The sequence below is a fragment of the Globicephala melas genome, chromosome 16 (assembly GCF_963455315.2).
Source record: "Globicephala melas chromosome 16, mGloMel1.2, whole genome shotgun sequence".
NCBI classification, from domain to species: Eukaryota; Metazoa; Chordata; class Mammalia; order Artiodactyla; family Delphinidae; genus Globicephala; species Globicephala melas.
In genome coordinates this window covers 54927156-54954334 of record NC_083329.1, presented here as the reverse complement: position 1 = coordinate 54954334, position 27179 = coordinate 54927156, and the positions used below count along the sequence as shown (strand labels likewise).

Genomic DNA, 27179 nt, shown 5'->3' with positions numbered 1-27179 from the left:
TGGGGGGCAGTATTGGAGGAAGGGATTTACAAGAGACAAAACAACCTCACTCAGAGTGAGCTTTTAGCAACCTGTGATGTTTTTTTTCTTTCAAAACAAATTGTAGACTCTACCTTTAATATGAAGGTGAAAACGGGATAAACTGATACTCCACTTTATACAAAGGCTTGTGGGCTATTCAGTGGTTTTCATGCCATTTCTCCCCAACCTTCACCCCACCCCAGATTTGCACTAAAATCAGAAATTGTTGTTTTTTAAAAAGAGCCCAAAATTTCAAGAGTGAAAATATTCCCCCACCTCCAAGCTCATGGGGTTTCCCCTAAAATTTTAATGGTTGCACATCACCCTAATGGACGGAGCAGTCTGTATTATTTTTTGACCTGTCCTCCACTGATGGTCTGTGTCTGCTGTAAACAATTCTGGAAGGACATTCTTGGCACATTTAGATCATTTTTGTAGGGCAAATTCCTATAAGTGGAATTTAAATGTTGGTCAAAGGCACCCACATTTAAATTCAGATCAGTGTTGTCCAGCTCTCTCTCAAAAAGATTGTTCTAAATTATACCCCCAGTTAAAGTGTGTGAAATGCGCCTGCTTCTCCACACCCATGGCTTTAACACCGTCTCTATTACACTGTACTAGATACAGACAAGAAGACAAAGCCCTCCTCTATTGGCATTTGATTACTACCAATAACTAGACTTTGAAATTGAGAAACTCTTTTTCCTTTAATACTTGGGGGAAATTATGCAAAGGAACACAAACAGAAAAATATTAACTCAGTGGTGGAGTAGATATGACAGCATTAACTGTGTGCTATGCCAAAGGGCACCTCCATTCTACAGAACTGGCCTTGAAAACACTGACAGATATGATGCTAAATCTTACTTTGATGTTGTCCAGAACTCTTTTAAACTCCAAGGGTTCATCCTTTCCCTCCATGGCTGCAGGATCTAAGCCATCTCCCCCGTAAATGAACTGGATGATATCGCCTGTAGAGCTTCGCACTGTCAGATCATACTGTGAGCAAAGATCTTCCAGGGACTTTACGAGCCTCCTCTAAAGGAAAAGGAGGAGAGGAGACAAAAGCTCAGCTGCTGTGAGAAGACTAGTCACGCATAGAGAGGTGGAGATTTGCAACTCTGAGTTTCAAGGTTACCAGCGCTTTAATCACATAAAAACATTTTATTAGAAATCCCTTAAGAAGAGTCCCCTGACTGTAAGAACAGGCCCACAAGGGCCTCATTAGCCTGTGCAGTGGGATTTAGAATATGCTCCAGCCTCCAGGACTTCAGTGTTTTAGAATACATGCAATTTAAACCCCATCACCCCCGAAGGACTCTGCAAACACTGTTTTCCTAGGCTGCTTCGCCTTCCCTCTCTGTCTCCCTAAGGTATAAATTAATGCAATTGCTTTGCATTTCTAAACACAACTTAATCCAGGACCCCTGTGGACTTCAATATGAATTACAGAGGATCAGGTGCAGGCCACCTTCTGGGACAGAGGGGGAAGAAGAGAGAACAGGAATGGCATTGCTTTTGAACCAGCAGGCAGCAGTGATTTCTCAAGTCTGCTTAGGGAGAAGAACCTCCCACCAGCAGAACACTCCAGCCAGCAATGTGATGGGGGCTCAGGGAGTTAAAAAGAAAGAAATCTTGCTCCAGGCAACTTCAAAACAAAAATCCCTCATGCCACAACTAATTTGTTCTAGGCTAACACATTGCTCTGGGAAAGCCATACTCTCCACTTCAAAAAAGGTAAAGACAAAAAATAAAGTCAACAGACATTTGGGCAAGAGTGGTAAAAGCATTTCACAGGCTGTTAGGTTTCTGACAAAAGCAGCACACTCCAAAGCTAAAGGGCAATTTCCCATCAAAAGATGATTGAAAGGGAAGCAGTTATCAGTGATGCTACAGGAGGTCCAGACGAGGTTATGGAAATAGGTGTGTACTGACTCGGGTCCATTTCACCCTCATCAGCCTCGTGTGCTCTGGCTCACTCACTCGCATCTCTGGTTTATCAGTCCTGGTTTCCCAGTATGCAAAGGGCCGTGCTTCTCAATCCACGGTGGGGAGAAAAGGGACACAAAGCCACAGCAGTTCATGGCCTAGCAACTTGGATTGTTCACTTCATCATGTGTTGTAAGTAGATAAATACATCAAAAAATCAAGAACAAACAAACATAGATTATGGAGTACAGAGCAGAAATGAGAATTAGACACTGGAGAGAAATCCTTTCCTTGTGGTCTTATGGAAGAACAAGGTAGGATGTGTTTTCACTCCTCTGCCATCAGGGGTACTTCTGCGGCAGTCTGAGAAGCACAGGCAGAGAGGAGTGTCTAGCTCAGCCCTGTCCCCGGAGACTACTATCTTACACCTGTACATACAATGGAGAAAAAGCCAGCCCTCCAAGTGTGTCCAAGCCCTCCTGCGGCACTGGAATAGGTTCTTGGAGTCCCTTGGAGTGATATTAATAATGGGTTATATAAATAGTTGCACAGTGAGAAGCAGAGCCCGAGGTAGGTACTGTCACCCCACCTCCGTGTATTAGGAATCAGAGGCTCAGTGAGGTTCGATGACGTGCCCTGGGATGCACTTGGGTCCAAGCTCTCCTCCAGCAATGCTTTGGTACATGTGGTTCCGGCCTGGTCTTCATCATTCGAAGGACATTGTGTGATTTGGAACATACTACCTTTGTAGGTTGTTTATTTCTAGGGTACCATACATCTCTCAATTTTTCCTTTTAAATACCAAGACTGGATAAATTAGAGCTCAGGTACAGAATAAGCAAACACTCGGCAGTCAAGATCTGCAGACCCCATCCTGCTTCACTGCTAATGGCCTACATTTCTTCAGGTTACCTGCATGTATCCTGTTTCAGCTGTCTTCACGGCTGTGTCAACCAGACCTTCCCGGCCAGCCATCGTGTGGAAGAAAAACTCGGTTGGTGTCAAACCTGAATAAAAGCTGTTAGCCACAAAGCCTTTGGCAGCTGGGAGCTAAAGAGAGGTAGGAAAAAAAGAAAAATCTAACAAAAAAGTTCAAGGTCCACAATTCCAAAGCACATTCAAATCAGAAAATGCCTCAACTTCAGGTTAGAAATACCCAGCCAATGCACTCTCACGTTTTATGTCCTTTCCTAAAGGAGAAACAATTTAGCCCAGACCATCCTTACCAGAGACAAGGAGGGTGAGGCCCCAGCCAGGGTTGGTGCTGGTGCCACTGGCAGCCAGGTGGCTCGTGAGAGAGAAACCAAAGCTTGGGCTGCTACCCCTAGACCAGGGAGGCAGTTACCAACCTCGGCTCAGAGGGCAACCTGCTGACTGTGACAGCTTGCGCCTCCCCTGGAAAACAACTCCTCCCAAGACACCCTTCCTGTGGGCCAGACCTGTCCACCTCCAAAACATAACCGTGTGCTGCTAATGTTTATGGGGATTCATTTTGGGGCTGTTGAAAATATTCTAAAATTAGATTGTGATGATGATCATACAACTCTGTGAACATACTAAGATGCTGAATTCTATACTTTAAATGGGTGAATATTATGATAAATGAAATGTATCTCAAAAAAAAAAACCTGTAAAAGAAACACACATATATAAAACACCATATGAAATGCCAAATGGCCTTTGATCTGGATAGGTCTGTGTTCCTTGGCGGACAACTCAGATGAACAGGCTAACCTCCTGCTTCCCTATTTCTTTTAAGGGGCAGCTGGCATTTCTAGGCAGGCACCATCTACTCCGAAGGCTAGCACTGGGTATCCCTGGTATTTCTTCCTAATTGGTCAGGCTTTGACTATGAGCCAGATGAGCATAGTCAGGTACCACTCCAGTGACCAGCTGGTTGCCTGACCCCTAGTGACTTCTGATCTTGGGCAGAGAACCTGAGTTGTTCCTGAGGCCGCCCGATACAGAGAGTATCTGTCCATTCTCAGTACAGTAGTCCTATCTCCCCAGGAGGGGCTGGACAGAAATCCTACAGTTCCACCGGGCAGGTACAGCTGGGGCATCTCTGCTTCAGTGCAAATAACAGCTGACTCCATCCAGAATTTACTAAGTGACCAAATCTGCTCTAAGTTGTGCTCTGCTGACGCTAGTGTCTAGACCACGAGGGCCAATGGAACCCAGAAGTCATTTACAAGCAGAGTTTAAGAATTCCAGAGAGGGAAACCTGGAATTTCCTGGTCGTTTTACGTGTTCACTGTTTAAAAATCCTTATACTTTTATGTAAGTGCCCCCCAAGTGAGCACACAGATTGAATGCACATGTATGAACACTTGAACACTTGAACACTTAAGGTAAGTTGGATGGGAATCTGAAATCCACCCTCTTGGTCCAAACTCAAGTTATACAGCTCTGAGTTTAACAAGGCTCCTTCTACAGGACTCAAGTTTGGGTTGCAGAGGGAATAACACCGAGCGGCCGCAACCCTTATACACCAGCTCCAGGAGCCCCTTGGTTGGCAGCCCCAGAGCTTCTGTGACTCTCTTCTGCACTGCTGAAGGTTGTCCTTCAAAGTTCTGCCTCATCCGCTACTGCTTACCTTTGAGTGTTTTTCAAAGTGAGGCAAGGACCTGTTTTCAAAGCCATCTGGCACTCGAGAGCCACTGATGGCTTGCTGTCCCACACAGGCAATCATCTGTGATATGTTAATGAAGGAACCTGGGGAAGCAGGTCAGGAATGTAACATTCATTTACCAAAACGACATTAAATGAAGCGCAAGCAGATCTGTGGGATAAAACAGGAATACGTGGCACGGCCCCCTATCCTCAACAAGTTCATAGTCTAGGGACAGTAAAAGTCAGAACTAGAGCAACACAGGGTAGAGCTATCAGTAACACAAGAAAAGCCGAGCAGGGCTAGAGCTGCTCAGGGGCGAATGAGCACTTTGGGGCTGGAGGAAAGACTTTCAGAGGAGTCTCCCAGAAGGCAGTGGCAACCAGCTGGACATCTGGAGGACATTATGACGTAGACATAGAAGACGTGGGGGAGGAATTCCAAAGTGGGTGGGAGAGTGGGAAGCAAAGACACAGGATAGGAGTGTGGGGTATGTACCAGGAGCAGGGAGTAGGAGAATATGGGGTGAAAGGCAGCAAGGTGAAAGAGACTGGACTTTATTCCGTCAAAAATTTACAGAAACAGGAAAAGCAGGAGGTTCTGAATTTGAGTGCAGTATCATGAAACCTAATGCTTTCAGGTTATGGCTAACTATGACATTTAAGTGTTTTTAATTATCATCAAACATATTATTTTAAAAATCCGCAGGTTTTCTTTCTTTTCTTTAAAAAATAATGTCAAGTTTACTCAAAGCACCCTCAAACTTAGAAACCCACACACATGACCAATGTTTCTCCAAAGGAGTTGGACTTCTAAAAATGCAAATAATTAAGTCTCTTTCTCTATGTATTATTTAAAAAACTTCAGGCCTTTATAAACAAAAGGCCTGAAGTTTGTTTTTTTTGAAGCGCAGCTTGTGGGATCTTAGTTCCCTGACCAGGGATTGAACCTGGGCCCTGGCAGTGAAAGCCTAGAGTCCTAACCACTGGACCGCCAGGGAATTGCCAGGCCTGAAGTTCTGACTCGCATTTCCTAGAACACAACCAGCCAGCCCACATGCAGTGCAGTGACAGCAGCGGCCGGAGGGGGGCACTCACCTTTAGAGCCGCAAAGAGCCATGGTGAGGGGGCTGTTGCTCTTATCCAGCTCCCGGAGGCAGGCGCTGCCCGCGTGGTCGCGGATCACAGACAGCTCCTTCAGGATCAAAGCCTGGCAGGAGAAAGGGAGATGCGTGGTGGCTCTGTGATTACCGAAGTTCAATGAGACGTTTAAGGAAATGTGAAGAATTTCAGCAAGATGTCAGATTTCCAGCAGATAAAAGGTTTCAGAGCCTTAGAAGACCAAGATGCCCTGTCTCTATAGACTGACATCTTCCACAGGCTGCCATAATCGGTATGTAAGGAAAAAACAATCCTTGGGCAATTCTTTAAATGGCCAATAAAGTACAATGTGCTTGCTTGGCTTTGGGTACAGTACCCTATACGGCAATGTATCCATATATAAATTACTGTACATACTCATGCATGTGTATACTGTGTCTAAACAAGTATAGTATCTTATACTTTATAACAAATTATGTAATATGTAGTAAAAGAGAATTGCTTGTGCTATTTGTAAAATTTGTCTCTCTGCTAAGAACACACCTGAATTACCACCAGTTAAGTATGTTGTGGGGTGACTCTATAGGAATATTCCAGTCCATGAGCTCACCCAGATTGTCATCTCTCAACTCACAACTTACAATGCTGAAGCAGTTAGGAGTCATGCTTCCATTAAAAATGAGTACAGCTGAGGCCTCAGGTAATTTTCTATGTGAGAAACACCCATTTCTCTCTCTCTCTGTTTTTCTTTAAGAGTTAGTGAGATTAAGAATGAGCTAAATGCCATCCACCAGAGGGCAGACAGCAGAAGCAAGAACTACAATCCTGCAGCCTGTGGAACAAAAATGACTTTCACAGAAAGACAGACAAAATGAAAAGGCAGAGGACTATGTACCAAATGAAGGAACAAGATAAAACCCCAGAAAAACAACTAAATGAAGTGGAGATAGGCAACCTATCAGAAAAAGAATTCAGAATAATGATAGTGAAGATGATCCAGGACCTCAGAAAAAGAATGGAGGCAAAGATCGAAAAGATGCAAGAAATGTTTAACAAAGACCTAGAAGAATTAAAGAACAAACAAACAGAGATAAACAATACAATAACTGAAATGAAAAATAAACTAGAAGGAATCAATAGCAGAATAACTGAGGCAGAAGAATGGATAAATGAAATGAAAGACAAAATGGTAGAAATAATTGCCAAGGAGCAGAGTAAAGAATGAAAAGAAATGAAGACAGCCTAAGAGACCTCTGGGACAACATTAAATGCACCAACATTCACATTATAGGGGTCCCAGAAGGAGAAGAGAGAAAGAAAGGACCCAAGAAAATATTTGAAGAGATTACAGTTGAAAAATTCCCTAACATGGGAAAGGAAATAGCCATCCAAGTCCAGGAAGCGCAGCGAGTCCTAGGCAGGATAAACCCAAGGAGAAACACGTTGAGACACATAGGAATCAAACTGACAAAAATTAAAGACAAAGAAAAATTATTGAAAGCAACAAGGGAAAAATGACAAATATACAAGGGAACTCCCATAAGGTTAACAGTTGATTTCTCAGCAGAAACTCTACAAGCTGGAAGGCAGTGGCACGATATACTTAAAGTGATGAAAGGGAAGAACCTACAACCAAGATTATTCTACCCAGCAAGGATCTCATTCAGATTCAACTGAGAAATCAAAAGCTTTACAGACAAGCAAAAGCTAAGAGAATTCAGCACCACCAACCAGCTCTACAACAAATGCTAAAGGAACTTCTCTAAGTGGGAAACACAAGAGAAGAAAAGGACCTACAAAAACAAACCCAAAACAATTAAGAAAACGGTAACAGGAACATACATATTGATAATTACTTTAAATGTGAATGGATTAAATGCTCCAAGCAAAAGACACAGGCTCACTGAATGGAAACAAAAACTCGCTGAAAGTGAGGGGATGGAAAAAGATATTCCATGCAAATGGAAATCAAAAGAAAGCTGGAGTAGCAATACTCATATCAGATAAAATAGACTTTAAAATGAAGAATGTTACAAGAGACAAGGAAGGACACTACATAATGATCAAGGGATCGATCAAAAAAGAAGATATAACAATTATAAATATATACGCACCCAACAGAGGAGCACCTCAATACATAAGGCAAATGCTAACAGCTATAAAAGAGGAAATTGACAGTAACACAATAATAGTGGGGGACTTTAACCCCTCACTTGCACCAATGGACAGAAAACTAAGGAAACACAAGCTTTAAATGATACAAGAGACCAGACAGATTTAATTGATATTTATAGGCCATTCCATCTGAAAACAGCAGAATACACTTTCTTCTCAAGTGCACACAGAACATTCTCCAGGATAGATCACATCTCGGGTCACAAATCAAGCCTCGGCAAGTTTAAGAAAATTGAAATCATATCAAGCATCTTTTCTGACCACAACGCTATGAGATTAGAAATACATTACAGGGAAAAAACCATAAAAAACACAAACAGATGGAGGCTAAACAGTACGCTACTAAATGACCAAGAGATCACTGAAAAAATCAAAGAGGAATTCAAAAAACACCTAGAGACAAATGACAAGGAAAACACGACAACCCAAAACCTATGGGATGCAGCAAAAGCGGTTCTAAGAGGGAAGTTTATAGCAATACAATCCTACCTCAAGAAACAAGAATCTCAAAAAAACAATCTAACCTTACACCTAAAGGAAATAGAGAAAGAAGAACAAACAAAACCCAAAGTTAGCAGAAGGAAAATAATCATAAAGATCACAGCAGAAATAAATGAAATAGAAACAAAGAAAACAATAGCAAAGATCAATAAAACTAAAAGCTGGTTCTTTGAGAAGATAAACAAAATTGATAAACCTTTAGCCAGACTCATCAAGAAAAAGAGGGAGAGGACTCAAATCAATAAAATTAGAAATGAAAAAGGAGAAGTAACAACTGACTTCAGAAATACAAAGGATCATGAGAGATTGCTACAAGCAATTCTATGCCAATAAAATGGACCACCTGGAAGAAATGGACAAACTCTTACAAAAGCACAACCTTCTGAGACTGAAACAGGAAGAAATAGAAAATATGAACAGACCAATCACAAGTAATGAAATTGAAACTGTGATTAAAAATCTTCCAACAAGCAAAAGTCCAGGACCAGACGGCTTCACAGGTGAATTCTATCAAACATTTAGAGAAGAGCTAACACCCATCCTTCTCAAACTCTTCCAAAGAATTGCAGAGGAAGGAGCACTCCCAAACTCATTCTATGAGGCCACCATCACCCTGATACCAAAACCAGACAAAGATACTACAAAAAAAGAAAATTACAGGGCTTCCCTGGTGGCGCAGTGGTTGAGAGTCCGCCTGCTGATGCAGGGGACACGGGTTCGTGCCCCGGTCCGGGAAGATCCCACATGCCGCGGAGCGGCTGGGCCCGTGTGCCATGGCCGCTGAGCCTGCGCATCCGGAGCCTGTGCTCCGCAACGGGAGAGGGCACAACAGTGAGAGGCCTGCGTATCGCAAAAAAAAAAAAAAAAAAAAAAAAAAGAAAATTACAGACCAATATCATTGATGAATATAGATGCAAAAATCCTCAACAAAATACTAGCAAACAGTATCCAACAACATATTAAAAGGATCATACACCACGATCAGGTGGAATTTACCCCAGGGATGCAAGGATTCTTCAATATACGCAAATCAATCAATGTGATACACCATATTAACAAACTGAAGGATAAAAACCATATGATCATATCAATAGATGCAGAAAAAGCTTTTGACAAAATTCAACACCGATTTATGATAAAAACTCTCCAGGGCATAGAGGGAACCTACCTTAACATAATAAAGGCCATGTGTGACAAACCCACAGCAGACATCATTCACAATGGTGAAAAACTGAAAGCATTTCCTCTAAGATCAGGAAGAAGAGAAGGATGTCCACTCTCGCCACTATTTTTCAACATAGTTTTGGAAGTCCTAGCCATGGCAATCAGAGTAGAAAAAGAAATAAAAGGAATACAAATTGGAAAAGAAGAAATAAAACTGTCACTGTTTGCAGATGACATGATACTATACATACAGAATCCTAAAGATGCCACGGGAAAACGGCTAGAACTAATCAATGAATTTGGTAAAGTTGTAGGATACAAAATTAATGCACAGAAATCCCTTGCATTCCTATACACTAACAACAAAAGATCAAAAAGAGAAATTAAGGAAACAATCACATTCACCATTGCAACAAAAAGAATAAAATACCTAGGAATAAACCTACCTAAGGAGGTAAAAGGCCTGTACTCAGAAAACTATAAGACACTGATGAAAGAAATCAAAGATGACACAAAAAGATGGAAAGATATACCATGTTCTTGGACTGGAAGAATCAGTATTGTGAAAATGACTGTACTACCCAAAGCAATCCACAGAGTCAATGCAATCCCTATCAAATTACCAATGGCATTTTTTACGGAACTAGAACAAATCATCTTAAAATTTGTATGGAGACACAAAAGACCCCGAAGAGCCAAAGCAGTCTTGAGGGAAAAAAACAGAGCTGGAGGAATCCGACTCTCTGACTTCAGACTATACTACAAAGTTACAGTAATCAAGATGACATGATACTGGCACAAAAACAGAAATACAGATCAATGGAACAGGATAGAAAGCCTAGAGATAAACCCACGCACCTATGGTCAACTAATCTATGACAAAGGAGGTAAGGATATACAATGGAGAAAAGACAGTCTCTTCAATAAGTGTTGCTGGGAAAACTGGACAGCTACATGTAAAAGAATGAAATTAGAACACTCCCTAGGACTTCTCTAGTGGCGCAGTGGTTAAGAATCTGCCTGCCAATGCAGGGGACACAGGGTTAATATATGGTCTGGGAAGATCCCACATGCCACAGAGCAACTAAGCCCGTGAGCCACAACTACCGAGCCTGTGCTCTAGAGCCCGCGAGCCACAACTACTTTGCCGCAACTACTGAAGCCCGTGTGCCTAGAGACCGTGCTCCACAACAAGAGAAGCCACTGCAATGAGAAGCCCACACACCACAACGAAGAGTAGCCCCTGCTCGATGCAACTCAAGAAAGCATGCGCACAGCAACAAGGACCCAATGTAGCCAAAAATAAATAAATTAAATAAATAAATTAAAAAAAAAAAGGAACACTCCCTAACACCATACACAAAAATAAACTCAGAATGGATTAAAGACCTAAATGTAAGAGCGGACACTATAAAATTCTTAGAGGAACATGTAGGAAGAACACTCTATGACATAAATCACAGCAAGATCTTTTTTGACCCACCCCCTAGAGTAATGGAAATAAAAACAAAAACAAACAAATGGGACCTAATGAAACTTAAAAGCTTCTGTACAGCGAAGGAAACCATAAACAAGACTAAAAGACAACCCTCAGAATGGGAGAAAATATTTGCAAACAAAGAAGCTGACAAAGGATTAATCTCCAAAATATATAAGCAGCTCATGCAGCTCAATATTAAAAAACAAACAACCCAATGAAAAAATGGGCAGAAGACCTAAATAGACATTACTCCAAAGACGACATACAGATGGCCAAGAGGCACATGAAAAGCTGCTCACCATCACTAATTATTAGAGAAATGCAAATCAAAACTACAATGAGTTATCACCTCACACTGGTCAGAATGGCCATCATCAAAAAATCTACAAACAACAAATGCTGGAGAGGGTGTAGAGAAAAGGGAACCCTCTTGCACTGTTGATGGGATTGTAAATTGATACAGCCACTATGGAGAACAGTATGGAGGTTCCTCAAAAAATTAAAAATAGAATTACCATATGACCCAGCAATCCCACTACGGGGCATATACCCTGAGAAAACCATAATTCAAAAAGACACATGCACCCCAATGTTCACTGCAGCACTACTTAGCCAGGTCATGGAAGCAACCTAAATGTCCACTGACAGATGAATGGATAAAGAAGATATGGTACATATATACAATGGAATATTACTCAGCCATGAAAAGGAAAGAAATTTGGTCATTTGTAGAGACGTGGCTGGACCTAGAGACTGTCATACAGAGTGAAGTAAGTCAGAAAGAGAAAAACAAATATCGTATGCTAACACATATATATGGAATCTAAAAAAAAAAAAAAATGGTCATGAAGAACATAGGGACAGGACGGGAATAAAGACGCAGACCGACTAGAGAATGGACTTGAGGACACGGGGAGGGGGAAGGGTAAGCTGGGACAAAGTGAGAGAGTGGCATGTATATATATACACTACCAAATGTAAAACCGATAGCTAGTGGGAAGCAGCCGCATAGCACAGGGAGATCAGCTTGGGGCTTTGTGACCACCTAGAGGGGTGGGATAGGGAGGGTGGGAGAGAGATGAAAGAGGGAGGGGATATGGGGATATATGTATACGTATACCTGATTCACTTTGTTATAAAGCAGAAACTAACACACTATTGTAAAGCAATTACACTCTAATAAAGACGTTAAAAAAATATGGTACATATATACAATGGAATATTACTCAGCCATTAAAAGGAACGAAATTGGGTCATTTTTAGAGACATGGATGGACCTAGAGACTGTAATACAGTGTGAAGTAAGTCAGAAAGAGAAAAATATCGTATGTTAACACATATATGTGGAATCTAGAAAGATGGTACAGATGAACCAGTTTGCAAGACAGAAATAGAGACACAGATGCAGAGAACAAACGTATGGACACCAAGGGGGGAAAGCAGTGTGGGGAGCGGTGGAGGTGGGATGAATTGGGAGATTAGGGTTGACATGTATACACTAATTTGTATAAAACAGATAACTAATAAAACGAATTTAAAAGAAAAGAAAACAATGAGCTAAAGGTATGTATAAAATAGATAACTAATAAGGATCTACTGTGGAGCACAGGGAACTACTCAGTACTCTGTAGTGGCCTGCATGGGAGAATAATCTAAAGAAGAGTGGAGATGTATACATATATGTATAACCGATTCACTCTGCTGTACACCTGAAACTGACACAACATTGTAAATCAACTATACTCCAATACAAATCAAAAAAAAACAAAAAGAATGAGTTAACTGTGAACACCTCACACAACGCTGCTTTCTGTCTGCTTTAAAAAGTTCATTTCATCAGAAAATTTCTTACTGTTCAAAAAACCTTTCTTCTCTGCTTAGGTGAGTTAAAGCTCTGAGCCCCAGGCTACTGGGGAGGCAGAAGAGAGCCAGGCAAAACGCTGGTGCAGGCAGACTGCTGAGCCAGGCTGCTTCAGAGAATATGCAGGACTCTCAGGCAACTATGACTGTGACATGTGCTGGTCCAGTTCTCAGCTAACCTAGCTCCAAATGTGAGAGGGCAGCACACTGGTATGTGACTCTCAGACAGGAATTATCCACGTCTCTTTCAAAGACCATCCATTCAAAGAACTGTGGTGTCAGTCTCTAGCCACAGGATGCTGGAAACAGGAAGGGCAGAAGCACTGAAGTATCAGGTACAGAAGGGGCCCAAGCGTGATGCTGGAGCAAGAGCAGCACCATGTGGCCAAATGAACAGGCGGCCGTGTTTTCACCACCTAGAACATGAAATGCTGGAAGAGATGCAATGGATCTAACGGGAGGCCCTCACCACTTTAGAACACACACAAGCTGCACAGCACAGAGATGGGCTAAAGCCACTGCCTTTCCTTCCCACTCACCTCTGCTCCTTCTCCTCAGGGCCTACAGCGCCACCCAGTGATGAAGTGGCTAAACTGACCAGAAGAGCCAGACTCACCTCCAGGGTCTCCTCAGCAGTGCAGCCAGGCTGCTGCTGCAGCTTGCCTGTGTTCAGGGCTTCAATGTACTCATCACATTTTTTGTAGCCAGCATTCAGCAACTCATACTTGGCCTTCAGCAGGCCTTGGCCAGGTGTGACGTCACCAATCCCAATTGAGAATCCACGGTTAGCTGCAGAATAGTTGCCCGGGAGAGCAGGAAGAGAGAGCCACGGATGTTAGTCAAGCTGCTGCACAGAAACAAGTTTAAACCTTCAGAGAACTTGTTACAACCCAATTAAACAAAATGTTCCTGTATCAGTCTCTAGGGAGTTACACAACAATGACTAAGACTCACTAACTCCTCTGAGACCTCACAACCTACAGTGATGTCCCAACTAACTACACTATAAAGCAGACAGCCACTAAATAGTAAAGAGTGCCTGAGAAAGTCAGCTATGGAAAGTGGGCCACCTGATTGCTGGTTCTCAGCATCGCAGAGACCTTTCTGCCCCGATTCTCTCTTTCAGAAATTATTATTCCGAAATACAGAGACTAAGAAACAAATGTAAACTCCACCTTTGATGGAACTATACAGTAATCCTAACCCTTATATCTGCCTATGAGAGGTTACTGGCTTAGTAGGGTGGGGAAGGGGATGCGTAAAAGTGGCTGCAGAAAGGAGGGCCATGAGTCTGGAAAGTCTCAGAAACAAAATCCTCAGGTTCTGTGGGAGGTAATATAGGTGCTGGAAACAGGGAAACCCAGTGGAAAGTTTGTACAGGCATACCTTGTTTTATTGTGCTTCACAGATATTGTGGTTTTTAAAAAATTGAAGGTTTGTGGCAACCTTGTGTTGAACAAGTCTAAAAGCACAATTTTTCCAACAGCATCTGCTTACTTTGTGTCTCTGTGTCAAATTTCGGTAATGCTCATAATATTTCAAACTTTTTCATTACTATTATATTTTTTATGGTGATCTGTACTGTGACTACTATGACTCACTGAAGGCTCAAATGATTAGCATTTTTTAGCGATAAAGTATTTGTAATTAAGGTATGTACTTTTTTTTTTTTTTTTTTTTTTGCGGTACGCGGGCCTCTCACTGTTGTGGCCTCTCCCGTTGCGGAGCACAGGCTCCGGATGCACAGGCTCAGCCACTATGGCTCACGGGCCCAGCCGCTCTGCAGCATGTGGGATCTTCCCGGACTGGGGCACGAACCCGCATCCCCTGCATCGGCAGGTGGACTCTCAACCACTGTGCCACCAGGGAAGCCCTGTACAGTGTTTTTTAAGACACAATACTATTGCACACTTAACAGACTATAGTATAGTGTAAACAACTTCTGTAACCACTGGGAAACCAAACAGTTCATGTGACTTGCTTCATTGTGGTATTTGCTTTATCGTGGTGGTCTGGAACTGAACCTGCAATGTCTCTGAGGTCTGCCTACAAGAAACAGGCCCCAGATCCTTACGCCTCTGGGAGACAGAGTGATAGAGAAGGTGTATTTGGGGATCAAGAATAGGAAGTCTTAAAAAAAAATTAAAATAAGGAAAGAAAAAGAAAAGAACTACCAGCAAGGGACTTCCCTGGTGGTGCAGTGGTTAAGAATTCGCCTGCCAATGCAGGGGACAAAGGTTCAAGCCCTGGTCTGGGAAGATCCCACATGCTGCAGAGCAACTAAGCCTGTGCGCCACAACTACTGAGCCTGTGCTCTAGAGCCTGTGAGCCACAACTACTGAGCCCCCGTGCCACAACTACTGAAGCCCATGAGCCTAGAGCCCGTGCTCCACTACAAGAGAAGCCACTCTAATGAGAAGCCCGTTCACCGCATCGAAGAGTAGCCCCTGCTCGCCACAACTAGAGAAAGTCCATGTGCAGCAATGAAGACCCAATGCAGCCAAAAAAAAAAAAAAAGAACTACTGGCAAATAAGAACAATGGTTGGGTTGGAAATTAAATATATGGTAGTGAAAAAAACTTTTAAAAATCAATAAAGTTGTTAAAATAAAATTGAATCCAGAAACAAAGAAATGGACAACAGGGAAAATGAGAGAATCAGTCCAAGAACTCTAGTAGATAATGAACAGAAATTCAAAAAAGAAAGAACAGAGAAAGTAAAAGGGAGAAAATGATCAGAAAAAGTACAAGAAAATATCCAGAACTGAAGGACACAAGTTGCAGATTAAGAGAGCTTATACAGTGCTCAGCGCGATGAGTGACAACAGACCCATCACAAGGTTGTGTCATTGTGAACTTTCAGAATGCCAGAAACAAAGAGGAGTCTCAAAGCTTCCAGAATAAAAAGACAATTCAGGATAAACAACAAGGTTCTAATGTGTCTAGCACAGGGAACTATATTTAATATCCTGTGATAAATCATAATGAAAAAGAACGTTAAAAAAATAGATGTGTAGAACTGAGTCACTGTGCTGTACAGCAGAGACTGGCACAACGTTGTAAATCCACTATTGCTTCAATTAAAAAAAAAAAGACAATTCTAATATAAAAATTGGGGAATAAGAACAGAAATACACTTTACAGCAACCCTTAAAGCTACAACAGAGTAGAGCAATCCCTTCAAAATTCTCAGGGAAAATAATCTTCAGTCTAGAATTCTACACCCAGCCAAAGAGTCAAGTATAAGAGTAGACTAAAGATGTTTTTGGGCATGCAAAAAATCTCCTGGCCTGTGGTATGTTCAAAGCATAAGCAAGCAAAGGTAATAGAATAGCGCAAGGATCGTAGAGAAATACTGAGTAACCCTGTAGGGCTGAACCGTGGAAGACCCAGAGGGTGATAGTCTTGCACAGGTACCTTGGAAGCAGCCCATGAAGGGCCCTTTATGTAACAATCCTATCTGATGGGCGTTAGGGAGCTACTGTAGCTTTTGAGAAGAGAACTGCAAAGCAAATTCAAATCTGCAGCCAAACTAGTCAGTACCAAGTTAATTTCATTAAGAAAAGCATAAATAGTTTCGCCTGGAACAAGTATCCTTTCCTTTGTGTGTGTGTATGTGTGTGCGGCAGGGGGATGAAACAGTAAAAGAAACCCCCGAAACACCAATAACTCCTATCAATAAAACGAGGATGCTGAGATACTCACACAGGTAGACGGGGGCCAGCCTGGCGAGCCGTGACATTGCATCGGCAGCTTCGTTCTGCCCCCAGTCTCGCAGCAGAATGTAAAAAATATTGTTCTTGGATCCTGATCCCAGCGTTCCTTTGTCCATGCTGCCAGTCATCAGCTCGCTGTTCTGGATAGTGACGTCTGCAAGGAAACAACGATCACGGACTTACACAGACAATTATTACTTTGCCTCATTCCAAAAGGAATTTGAGGCAGTTGAGAAAATGTGTTCTCGCATTAAAAGTTAAAGCAGAACAAATAGATAGGCTCTTAAAGAAAATTTTTTTTGAGGGAAAAAAAGAGAAATCTGGGAACTTCTGAAAAGCATGAAAGGTCTAGTTAGTTACCCTATAGTTCTAACTCTGAAAGGTACTAGTTGACACTCATTGTCCTTATCTGAGAACTGTGGATGACAGTATCAAGCTCTTGCCATCTTGATGTCATGGGGATGTTTTGAGCATCAACTCAATCATGTTCAACGAAGTGTTGTTTATAAAGCACTTTGGTATTTACCTAAGACACTGAAGACTAACAGTGGCACCATCATGAAAAGCCTAAACAACAAAATGAAATTTGTATCTAGAAACAAACAAAACATAATCTAAAACAAGAAGCCAAAATACGTTAAAGACCAGAGAGTATATTTTCAAAAGAATGGTTATAAACCTGGGGAAAAAATATCAGTGCCCTTCAAAACATTTATTCTTCATCATGAGACAGCAGAAAACCCTTGACCCTCAGAGAGACTCTGCGGTTCAGTTCTTTAGCACAGAGCTCTGCAGATCCACTTCTCGTCACTAGGCCTTGCTAGCAAAACCCATTCTAAATCAGTGCTACTCAAAGCAGCCTGCTGGGGAACTGCCTGTTAGCAGCCTGGGACCCAGAAAGTAAATGCTGCCTGAACGGCATTGGTGTGTGGACCACACTTTGGGCTGAATCAGTCTAGGGGACTCAGATGGCTCACATTTAAATTCTCTCACTGTGAGAGTACCATTCACATATATACACTACCAAACGTGAAATGGATAGCTAGTGGGAAGCAGCTGCATAGCACAGGGAGATCAGCTCAGTGCTTTGTGACCACCTAGAGGGGTGGGATAGGGAGGGCTGGAGGGAGGCTCAAGAGGGAGGAGCTATGGGGATATATGTATACATTCAGCTGATTCACTTTGTTGTACAGTAGAAACTAACACATTGTAAAGCAATTATACTCCAATAAAGATATTAAAAAATAAATAAGTAAACAAATAAATCCTCTCACTGTTACACCTGATCTTCATGTTATCAAAACATCCATTGACCAGGTGAGGCAGGTTAAAAAAATTAGCCTCTTCAGTTATACTTTTTAGTCACACTTTTAGGCAATGAACATGTTTTTGGATATAAAATAGTAAATTAAATGCCTTAAATAACGAGACCTTTGTACGGCAAAAAAAACACAACAAAAAAAGGAAGAGAAAAGAATTTGCATTAATTAGTAGAAAAGAGTCTCTCAACTGAGACAAAACACGAGAAGAACATTCTAATCCTTGGGTTGGTCATGTGTCTACACGATCTCTACCTTTTAGAGAAACACCACCTGCATTTCCCTGAAGAACAAAGTTCCTGCCTAAGGCTATAGAGAAACTTGGGATTTGCAGGCTAAGCGAAGGTAACTGTTGGCCACTTGCTTTCTTGACCCCCGGCCCCACCCCATTGCTTTAACTCACAGGAATCATTGACGCAGAGGTCTTCTCCTTTGCCACAGTACTGCTTGCCCTTGGTTCGGAGGTTGGCCCTCACTGGATTGTCATCGCTGGGTCTGAGGATGACGCTGAAGATCTGCTTTCCCGTCCACAGGGTGACAGGCTGAAGGAGGAAAGAAGCCAGAGCATCGGAGGGCTGAGCCTGGTCTCAACCACCCTTCATGCAAATGAGGCAAGATGGTCCAGTGGTCACACACCAACCGAGCCGCAGCAGCATGTGTACACTAAGGCCCCTGGTGCGTCCATACAGCCACACACACACACACACACACACACACACACACATGTGTGCGTACACACACAGCTCCTGCACAAACCTTTAGTATTGTAGGGGGTGGGAGGCGAACTTTAATTTTCTCATCCTTGCCCACCAGTATTGAAGCAATGATCTGGCAAGTCTTGGCTCGGTCAAAGAAAGTGTCCTTAAGAGTGAGGAGATAGGCACCTGAGGAAAGAAAAGCGACGAAATTGTGAGAAAAATCGTAAGGTTTCAATTTTAAAATAAATGTGGACTATTACTAAAAGAGTGAGGTAACAGTAAAACACAGCTGCTTCTTGGCTTTCTCCTCCAACTAGAATCCAACCTCCACAGGGAAAGCGACTTTGTTTGACTGGCCGCCATGGCCCCAGCACTTAGAAAATAAAAATGTCCTGCGTATGGCAGGAGTTCACTAAATAACCCACCAATGCAAAACATCTCAAGTAGGTTCACAATCACACTTAGTAAACAAACAACAGAATTAAACACAGGCAATGAAACAGCTTTTCAAGTGGACACATGAACACGGTGAATGAGAATCCTCGTGTTCCAAAGTCTCCTTTCAAGTGAATTCCACAAACCCACCTGTCAGAAAATCCTGAATAGCAGCAATTAGTGGTTCTCCATTCCTTGGGGTTACAAGATTTGCTTTAGTCTGAAGGAAAAAGGAACCCAGTAAGTTAGCCATCCTTGGATACGTGATGCAGCCCCAAAGACCTGCACCACAAAGACTCTGAACTGTTATGAAAAAATGAAGAGTAGCAGGAAGAAGAGGCTGAGCGCTGGAAGCTAGGGTCCTTAACCGCAGCTTTGTCACTAACTTCCATTCCTTACTCTGTCAAGGGGAGAGAAAAATTACCAGCGAGACTGACCTCAGAGGTTCCTGCACTCAAATACTGCATGAAGTAGTTTTGAGTTTCTATAAAGAACACTTTGGGTATAAAATGTTATAATTAACAAATGCTCTCCTCCAAAGAAAATTTACTTCTGTGAATGAATGATGAGTAGCACTGTGTTATGTCTGAAGTCAGTCAATTCCACACTCTACAATGATGGCAGAATTGTCGAATTTCTCTTGCGTCAGACATTAAGTTTGAACAACAGGATTTTAATTAAAATGTAGTGAGTGCCCACAGTGGCAAAAATGGGTGCTACTTGTTCAGTGCATTATTGACCAATTTAAAGAAGGTTCTGTGCATCAAAGTGCATTTGCTCAAATCTTTTAACTGAGGTGTCACTGACCACGAGAGCCAACAGTCAAGTTTCTGCTATACCCTTCTCTTACCCTTTCATAACTGGCGCTCATGTATATCTACTCTCTTAGGAACCCACATTACAGGTCAGAAGACACCCACTCCGCTCAACTCCCCACCTATCAGAGAAACTAACTCCCTTATATACTGCAGGGTGTTTGCAAACAGGACAGGCTCCCCTTTCCCTCCTTTTAAGGCACTTTTCCTCAGAAGCTGGGCTGCACCACCCTACGTACCCCCATGAGAACAAGGGCTTCTGCTTTAGCTTCTTCTGTTTGAGGAAGATGAAGGTTCATTTCATCACCATCAAAATCCGCGTTGTAGGGTGTACAGACACACTCATTAAATCTGAAGGTGCGGTGGGGTTTGACCCTGGCCTGTGGAATACAAAAAACAAACCAGGAGAAGGACTTAAGTCTTTTATCTAAAACCTTCTTGGTGCCCATACGTTTGTTCTCTAGGTTCCACATATATGCGTTAATATACAATATTTGTTTTTCTCTTTCTGACTTATGGACACTGTATGGACACCAAGGGGGGAAAGCGGAGGGTGGTGGTGGTGTGATGAATTGGGAGATTGGGATTGACATGTATACACTAATATGTATAAAATGGATAACTAATAAGAACCTGCTGTATAAAAAAAAAATAAAATAAAATTCAAATAAAATAAAAAAATAAAAATAAAAGCTTCTTAGTTTCCACATAAAAAAAATGGCTTCCTAGAGAACTGGACACTTTACATTTAAGGAAGTAAATTTCCAGTATGTTCTGGCAAGTAACATGTCACTTGTGGTCTCATTCAAGTAGCTTTATTAGATCAAAACAACACAATGAATTTGCTTTAATACTATGAGGCAAACATCAACACAGAAGCCATGAGAAAGGGGTTCCCACTGGCCAATGATGTCACAATTTGCTATTAAAAGGTTAATGGCAGAAATTGAACAAAACACACTGACTAAATAAAAACACATGATGACACTGAAAAAAAGGAAAGCCAAAACAAACAAAACCCCCAAACCAACCTAGTTGGAAGAAACTGAGCACCGAAGTTTTATGACCTAAACTGACAAAAAAGGAAAAAGAATTAGACGCTTCTTCTGCCTTTCCTTTATGAATTCTATTTTTTGGGTAAGTAAATAGCCCTAATTAACAAGGGAAAATTATTAATTACAAGAGTGGTAGGTATTAAATGTGAAAGGAATGTTAAATTAGAAAATCACTGTTTTGTGACCCAATGAAATAATGTAGGCAATGATCATAAATGGAAGAGATCATTAAAGAAAAGGCTAATGAGGGACATTTCAAGAGAGGCACCAGGCTGAAGCATCTGAATCCCTAACCTTCTCAGCATAACTAAAGTGGGCCAGCCAGACAACATGTGTCTCCTGAAATATGGCAAGAGGAAGTAGCCAGCACCACCTATGAGTTATTTTGGCCAAAAAGTTGAACCTGAATCTGATCATCCTTTGAGAGCTAATTTCCAGTCTACAGGAATAAAATGAAGCATGAAGGAACCCTTACACCACACACAGGCAGACAAACAGACAACATGCGACATTCTTCAGGACAAATGACCTGTTTTTTTCCAACAATGACACTGAAATTAAAAGAAGGAGGTGGGACATTACCAGATCAATAGAGGCTTCAGACATGTATCAGCTAAACGTAATGTGTAGACTTTGCATCTTGATTTGAACAAACTAGTTGCAAAAAGATTCTGAGACACTTGGGGAAATCTGACTATGGACAGGGTACTAGACAACACCAAGGAATGACTTCATTTTGTGAGGTGTGACACTGGCACTATAATTACGTGTGTCTTGCAGAAGTAAACTGAATACACATGGAAAAAAGACATGGCATCTGGGTTCACAAAGAAAAAAGAGAGAGAAAACTAGTGTGGCGAAATCTTGAAAATTACTTACTACAGAGGATGGGACTGTGAGTTCATCACAGTACTCTTTCTATTTTTGTATATATTTGATAATTTTCAAACAAAAATATTTCTATGCTAAAATGCCCCAAAGCCAAGCAAAAGTTTCCAGAAAGGGAAGGCTTCTGTGTGCCTCCTAGATCTCAATAATCATAATTCCATAATCATAAACTGCATCTTTGGTATTTCTACCACTGAGCAAAAAGATTGATGTAATGTTTTCACAAACTACTAAAAAAAGGAATCTAGAAAAACACTACCTTAGGAGCCTGTTTAAACACTGTGTGCAAACGCTCAGGGATTTAATGGCTTTGCAGACAGGAGAATTTATGAATATTCAACAAATTAAAGTTGCATCTTGTTTCCATTTTAAATCTCCAAAAAAGGAACTGCTGCTGTTGCAAAAAGTAAACCACCCCAAAAAATATGGTTCAAGGTCTTAGTTGGAGGACTACTGCAAAGAGAAATCCTGTAAGCATTTTAGCTCCTTAGTTAATATGCTATTTTAAATCAAGTCAATTTTCTGCCATATCTATTTTACATAACTTTGTGCACACACATATATGTATATATGTTGTTTGCAAGTGAAATCATGGTAGTCACTTTCACACTAATTTTCAATTAGTTCCTGTTTTACTGTTGTATGAATAGTATGTTACAACTATTAAAAACATTGAAGGGAAGTTTGAAATTTAAGAGTTTCACTCAAACTAAAAAACGAGAGAAGAGGAAAACCAAGAGTTATGAAAATTTGAGATTACTGGCAACTTAAATTTTAGAAGTCTGGAATTTAGCATGGCACACACAGCAAAGTTCCACCCAACAGAAATAAAAACCAGTCTCATGCTCACCAGATGCGCCATAATGCTCAATTTGTGCAGCGAAGGCTGCCGATTGAACAGAACCACGTCTCCATCTATGAGGTGTCTCTCCACAATGTCCCCATACTTGAGCTCCTGAGCCATCTTTTCTCTGTTTCCGTATTTCAAAAACCTTAACATACAATAATAGACATAATCTGTGAGAACAAAGTTTCCTCAGCAAGTTTCTCCCTCTTCATATCAGGATTCAGTCTCTAAAATGATCACTTTTCATTGTATTTAAGGTGCCTCCATACGCCATTAATTAAACTACAACAACAACAATAGAATTTTATTTTATTTTATTTTTTTGGCTGAGCCGCATGGCTCGTGGGATCTTAGTTCCCTGACCAGGGATCAAACCCTGGCCCCCAGCAGTGAAAGCGCTGAGCCCTAATCACTGGACCCGCAGGGAATTCCCTAAACTACAACAAACTGCTTGTAAGATCTATCTTAATTTTAGAAACGTCAAGATATGATAAAAGCATGTCTTGGAATCACAGAAATAGAGTAATAAACCAGCTTCTCCCACACGGCCCTGGTGATATGTCTGAATCTCATGAGATAAAAAGGCACTGGTGGGCTTCCCTGGTGGCGCAGTGGTTGAGAGTCCGCCTGCCGATGCAGGGGACACGGGTTCGTGCCCCGGTCCGGGAAGATCCCACATGCCGCGGAGCGGCTGGGCCCGTGAGCCATGGCCGCTGAGCCTGCGCGTCCGGAGCCTGGGCTCCACAACGGGAGAGGCCACAACAGTGAGAGCCCCACGTACCGCAAAAAAAAAAAAAAAAAAAAAAAAGGCACTGGTGATCAGCTCATCTCGCTGTGAAAAGCCAGAACGGGCAAAATGCATGTCTCCTGGGCCATGAGCACACTGAGGTAACCCCAGGGCGCCCAGGTGACATAGAAAATGATCTGCTTTCATATCCCAATGCATTCTGTCTTTCTAGATCCAATAACATTAAATGCTATGGAATAAATGAACACTGTACGTACATTCAACAAGCCAAGCAGAGCAAACGAGCAATGTACCTAGGCTCACTGCAATTTAAATAGATATTTTCCACGTGCTACAATATCACAACAATTGTACTTTGGAGTGCATTCTGTGCTAAGTATGGTGACAGTAAGCTTGGTCATGAGAAGACAGTTACATGCAACCAGATCGGGAAAGCATTACCTTTTCATTTGCATGTGTCTCTGCTGAATGAAATTGGCTCCTGGGTGAACTTCAGGGCCATTTCGAACCAGCTTCCTCAAAAAGTTGATGTTTGCCTTGTTCACCTGGCGGACCACATTATAAAGCAGAATGAGACACTGTTAATTCTAGAAGCTAGCACACTATACTGAACTGGATCTCAGTCGTTACTTTCCTTATCTCGTCCTAGGAGAAAGAGAGGCACCTGCAGGCACCCTGCTGCCAGGGTCTTGAGTGTGAGGACAACAACAGGATGGTACCAGGTTCAAGTCTGAACTTGGTCACTCACTTGCTGGGTGACAGGGCCAAGGCCTTTACCGGCCTTTGGTTTCCCTAGTGGTTCAACGAGTGGACTGGAATGATCTATAGGGACCTTCCAGCATTCTGTAATCCTAAAAACAGGTGGCAGCTTCATCTGCAATGATTTTCCATGGGCTTCTAAGGTTTAAAAGTTGTGACAAAGCGATAAAGAGGCATGGACATATATACCCTACCAAATGTAAGGTAGATAGCTAGTGGGAAGCAGCCGCATAGCACAGGGAGATCAGCTCGGTGCTTTGTGACCGCCTGGAGGGGTGGGATAGGGAGGGTGGGAGGGAGGGAGACACAAGCGGGAAGAGATATGGGAATATATGTATATATATAACTGATTCATTTTGTTGTGAAGCTGAAACTAACATACCATTATAAAGCAATTATACTCCAATAAAGATGTAAAAAAAAAAAAAAAAAAAAGAAAAAAAAAAAGAGTTTACCAGAGTTGCTGGGGGAAAAAAAAAAAAAAAGTTGTGACACCAGCACCATAGGCCCTGGTCTGTACGGCCATGTCCTGTAGCCTCTTGGACAACAGTCTCATGGGACACCACTTCAGAGAAGGAAATTCTGGATCATCAGTAACTCAACTGAGGACACTTTCTACACAAGCTTAACCAGAAGCCTCTGTGGTTTGGGCTAATTATGACTCTCAAGGGCAAAGCCAAGGGCAATCAATATCCTCCTGTTACCAGGCCTTTCGATTATCTACACCTCGGTTAAAAAAAACTACTGTAAATACCAGTTTACACTCATGATGAATAAGAACTGAGTGTAAAGCAGTACAGCCTTTCTGGTTATGCATCAATAGCCTTAAAATATTCAAAGTCTTTGATTCACTGATTCTAATGTTTTAAAAATAATAACTATCCCAAGAAAATTAACTGGTGTTGTGTTTATCATAAGTTACTTTAACACCTGAGGTATGAACTAAGACAGATGTTAAAGATGATATTATTTGGAAAAAAAAAAGTTGCAGACTTGTCTGTTCAATGTATATCTGAGTATATATACATAAAGGCAGACACAACTGTGGCTGTACGTGTTGTAGATATTACACGTGGTGACATACGTATGAAGCAAACTGGAAAGATAAACACACATGCCAAACTGTGGGTCAGGTGGGTTACTGGGGATTTTCCACTGTCTGTTGTTTGGAATCTCAGAACATGACACAAAAGACTGGATTCAGACAAAATATTGAGCAACTCAATGTACCCACCTTCTCAGGGAAAGTTAGAATTTTGGCCACGTGAACTGGCACAGCTACCTCATCAATTCGGAGGTTGGGGTCAGGTGAGATGACTGTTCTGCCAGAAAAATCCACTCTTTTTCCTGAGAGATTGCCTCTAAATCGACCTAAATAAATAAAAATATATCACAGGCCTCCAAGGTACAACGTGTGCTGTTGGGGGCAATGTGACCAGAAAGCCCAAGGTGAGTCCGTGACCTCCAACTAGATAAGCTGGACATACGTTCCCCAAAATGAAATAAAGGCAGTAGACAGTCTCCTGCACACATCTTTGGACACGTACCCTGTTTTCCCTTCAGGCGCTGGACGAACCCTCTGGTCCATTTCTTGGGCGCCATGTTGAGGGGAATGCCTGAGAGCTCACTGTTAATGTAGAGGGCGCACTGCAGCTGCAGGAAATCCCAGTCTTCCATGATCATCTGGGTCTTAGCTCCTGATATCCGATGCTAAGAATAAGCAGAGGATAAACAGAAACAAGCCTGGTCCATTTGACTTTCTCCATCAGACACTTCTGTTTTCATGCTAATGGGAAGCACTGACCTTTTTTTTTTTTTTTTTTTTTTTTGCAGTACGCGGGCCTCTCACTGTTGTGGCCTCTCCCATTGTGGAGCACAGGCTCCGGACGCGCAGGCCCAGCGGCCATGGCCCACGGGCCCAGCCGCTCCGCGGCATGTGGGATCCTCCCAGACCGGGGCACGAACCTGAGTCCCCTGCATTGGCAGGCGGACTCTCAACCACTGCGCCACCAGGGAAGCCCCACTGACCTTTTTAATGACATCATTTAGGAAAATGATTTCTGTCAATTTCATCGTCAGATCATCTTCGTTGGTGCCAGACTTCAAATCGCTCACGACAGAGGGTCTAATACACAGAGGAGGCACTAAAAGTCGTGTGAGAATCAAATCAGAGGGCTTTCCAGCTTCTGGATTCATCAGAAGTAGAGGGACATCTTCAGCTGGGATTCGTTTAAATAAATTCAGAACTACTAAGGGATTCAAGTTTTCCTATGGAAAGGAGGGAAGGAAGGAGTGGAGATACATGTTAGTTTTCCACAGCTTAGGCAAAGGTTTACTTCTACATGTCCTCTAACCTATCTGCCACTTAAATGATAATACGCCCAAGTGATGACAGAGACTTCTGATAACATGCTACGTTGCAAGGGCCCTAAAAATGTTCATGCCTTTTATTCCAATAATTTAAGCCAACAATTCCACTCCTCGTAATTATTCCAAAGGGTATGATTTTAGAAATTAACAGAAAGATTCAGCTACAAGGATGTTCACTAAAGCTGTTCTTAATGGTGAAAAGCTGGAAACAGCCTGACAGGTGACTGAGTCAATAAAATCATGGTACATCCATACATGGAAAACTATGAAGCTATTAAAAACAAAAAAGAAGCTACGGAAATGTGGCTACTGCCATGAAAGGTGTTCACAAAATATTGGTAAATGAGATAAGTATGTCTATGATGTGATCTAATCTGGGGGAAAATGTACATCTATACAGAAAAGAGGAAATGGAAGGGTTTACCAAGGTGTGAACAGAGCTGTCTTTAGATGAGTGGAATGATCATCTTTTTGCTTCTTTTTTTACATTTAAACTTTCTGTAGTGAACTTACATTGTCTTTGTATTAACTTCACTTAATAGAAGTGCTAGGCTCTAACAACTTACTCAAAAGAATTATGTAAATTATCATAGATATTCAAACATCAAAGCTAAGAATGGTCAGATTGTGTTGTTGCTGGTTATTAAATTTTCTTGGGATCAAAGGTTTTAACTGAGACTATATGTTAT

The 27179-nt window shown here is 41.8% G+C and overlaps 1 protein-coding gene across 1 annotated transcript in view; it reads right to left on the bottom strand.

Moving 5' to 3' along the window:
- POLR3A (RNA polymerase III subunit A) overlaps positions 1-27179 on the bottom strand; it is a 49245-nt gene that overhangs the window by 13558 nt on the left and 8508 nt on the right. The window contains exons 6-20 of the mRNA XM_030862717.2: positions 26149-26388; positions 25668-25830; positions 25355-25491; positions 23803-23906; positions 22617-22758; positions 20063-20203; positions 19159-19228; positions 18632-18759; positions 18279-18417; positions 16546-16710; positions 13458-13630; positions 5659-5770; positions 4547-4665; positions 2863-3000; positions 889-1059 (exon numbers count right to left, since the gene is read on the bottom strand). Coding sequence (XP_030718577.1) covers positions 889-1059; positions 2863-3000; positions 4547-4665; positions 5659-5770; positions 13458-13630; positions 16546-16710; positions 18279-18417; positions 18632-18759; positions 19159-19228; positions 20063-20203; positions 22617-22758; positions 23803-23906; positions 25355-25491; positions 25668-25830; positions 26149-26388 — 2142 coding nt within the window. The remainder of the gene's footprint in view (positions 1-888; positions 1060-2862; positions 3001-4546; positions 4666-5658; positions 5771-13457; positions 13631-16545; positions 16711-18278; positions 18418-18631; positions 18760-19158; positions 19229-20062; positions 20204-22616; positions 22759-23802; positions 23907-25354; positions 25492-25667; positions 25831-26148; positions 26389-27179) is intronic.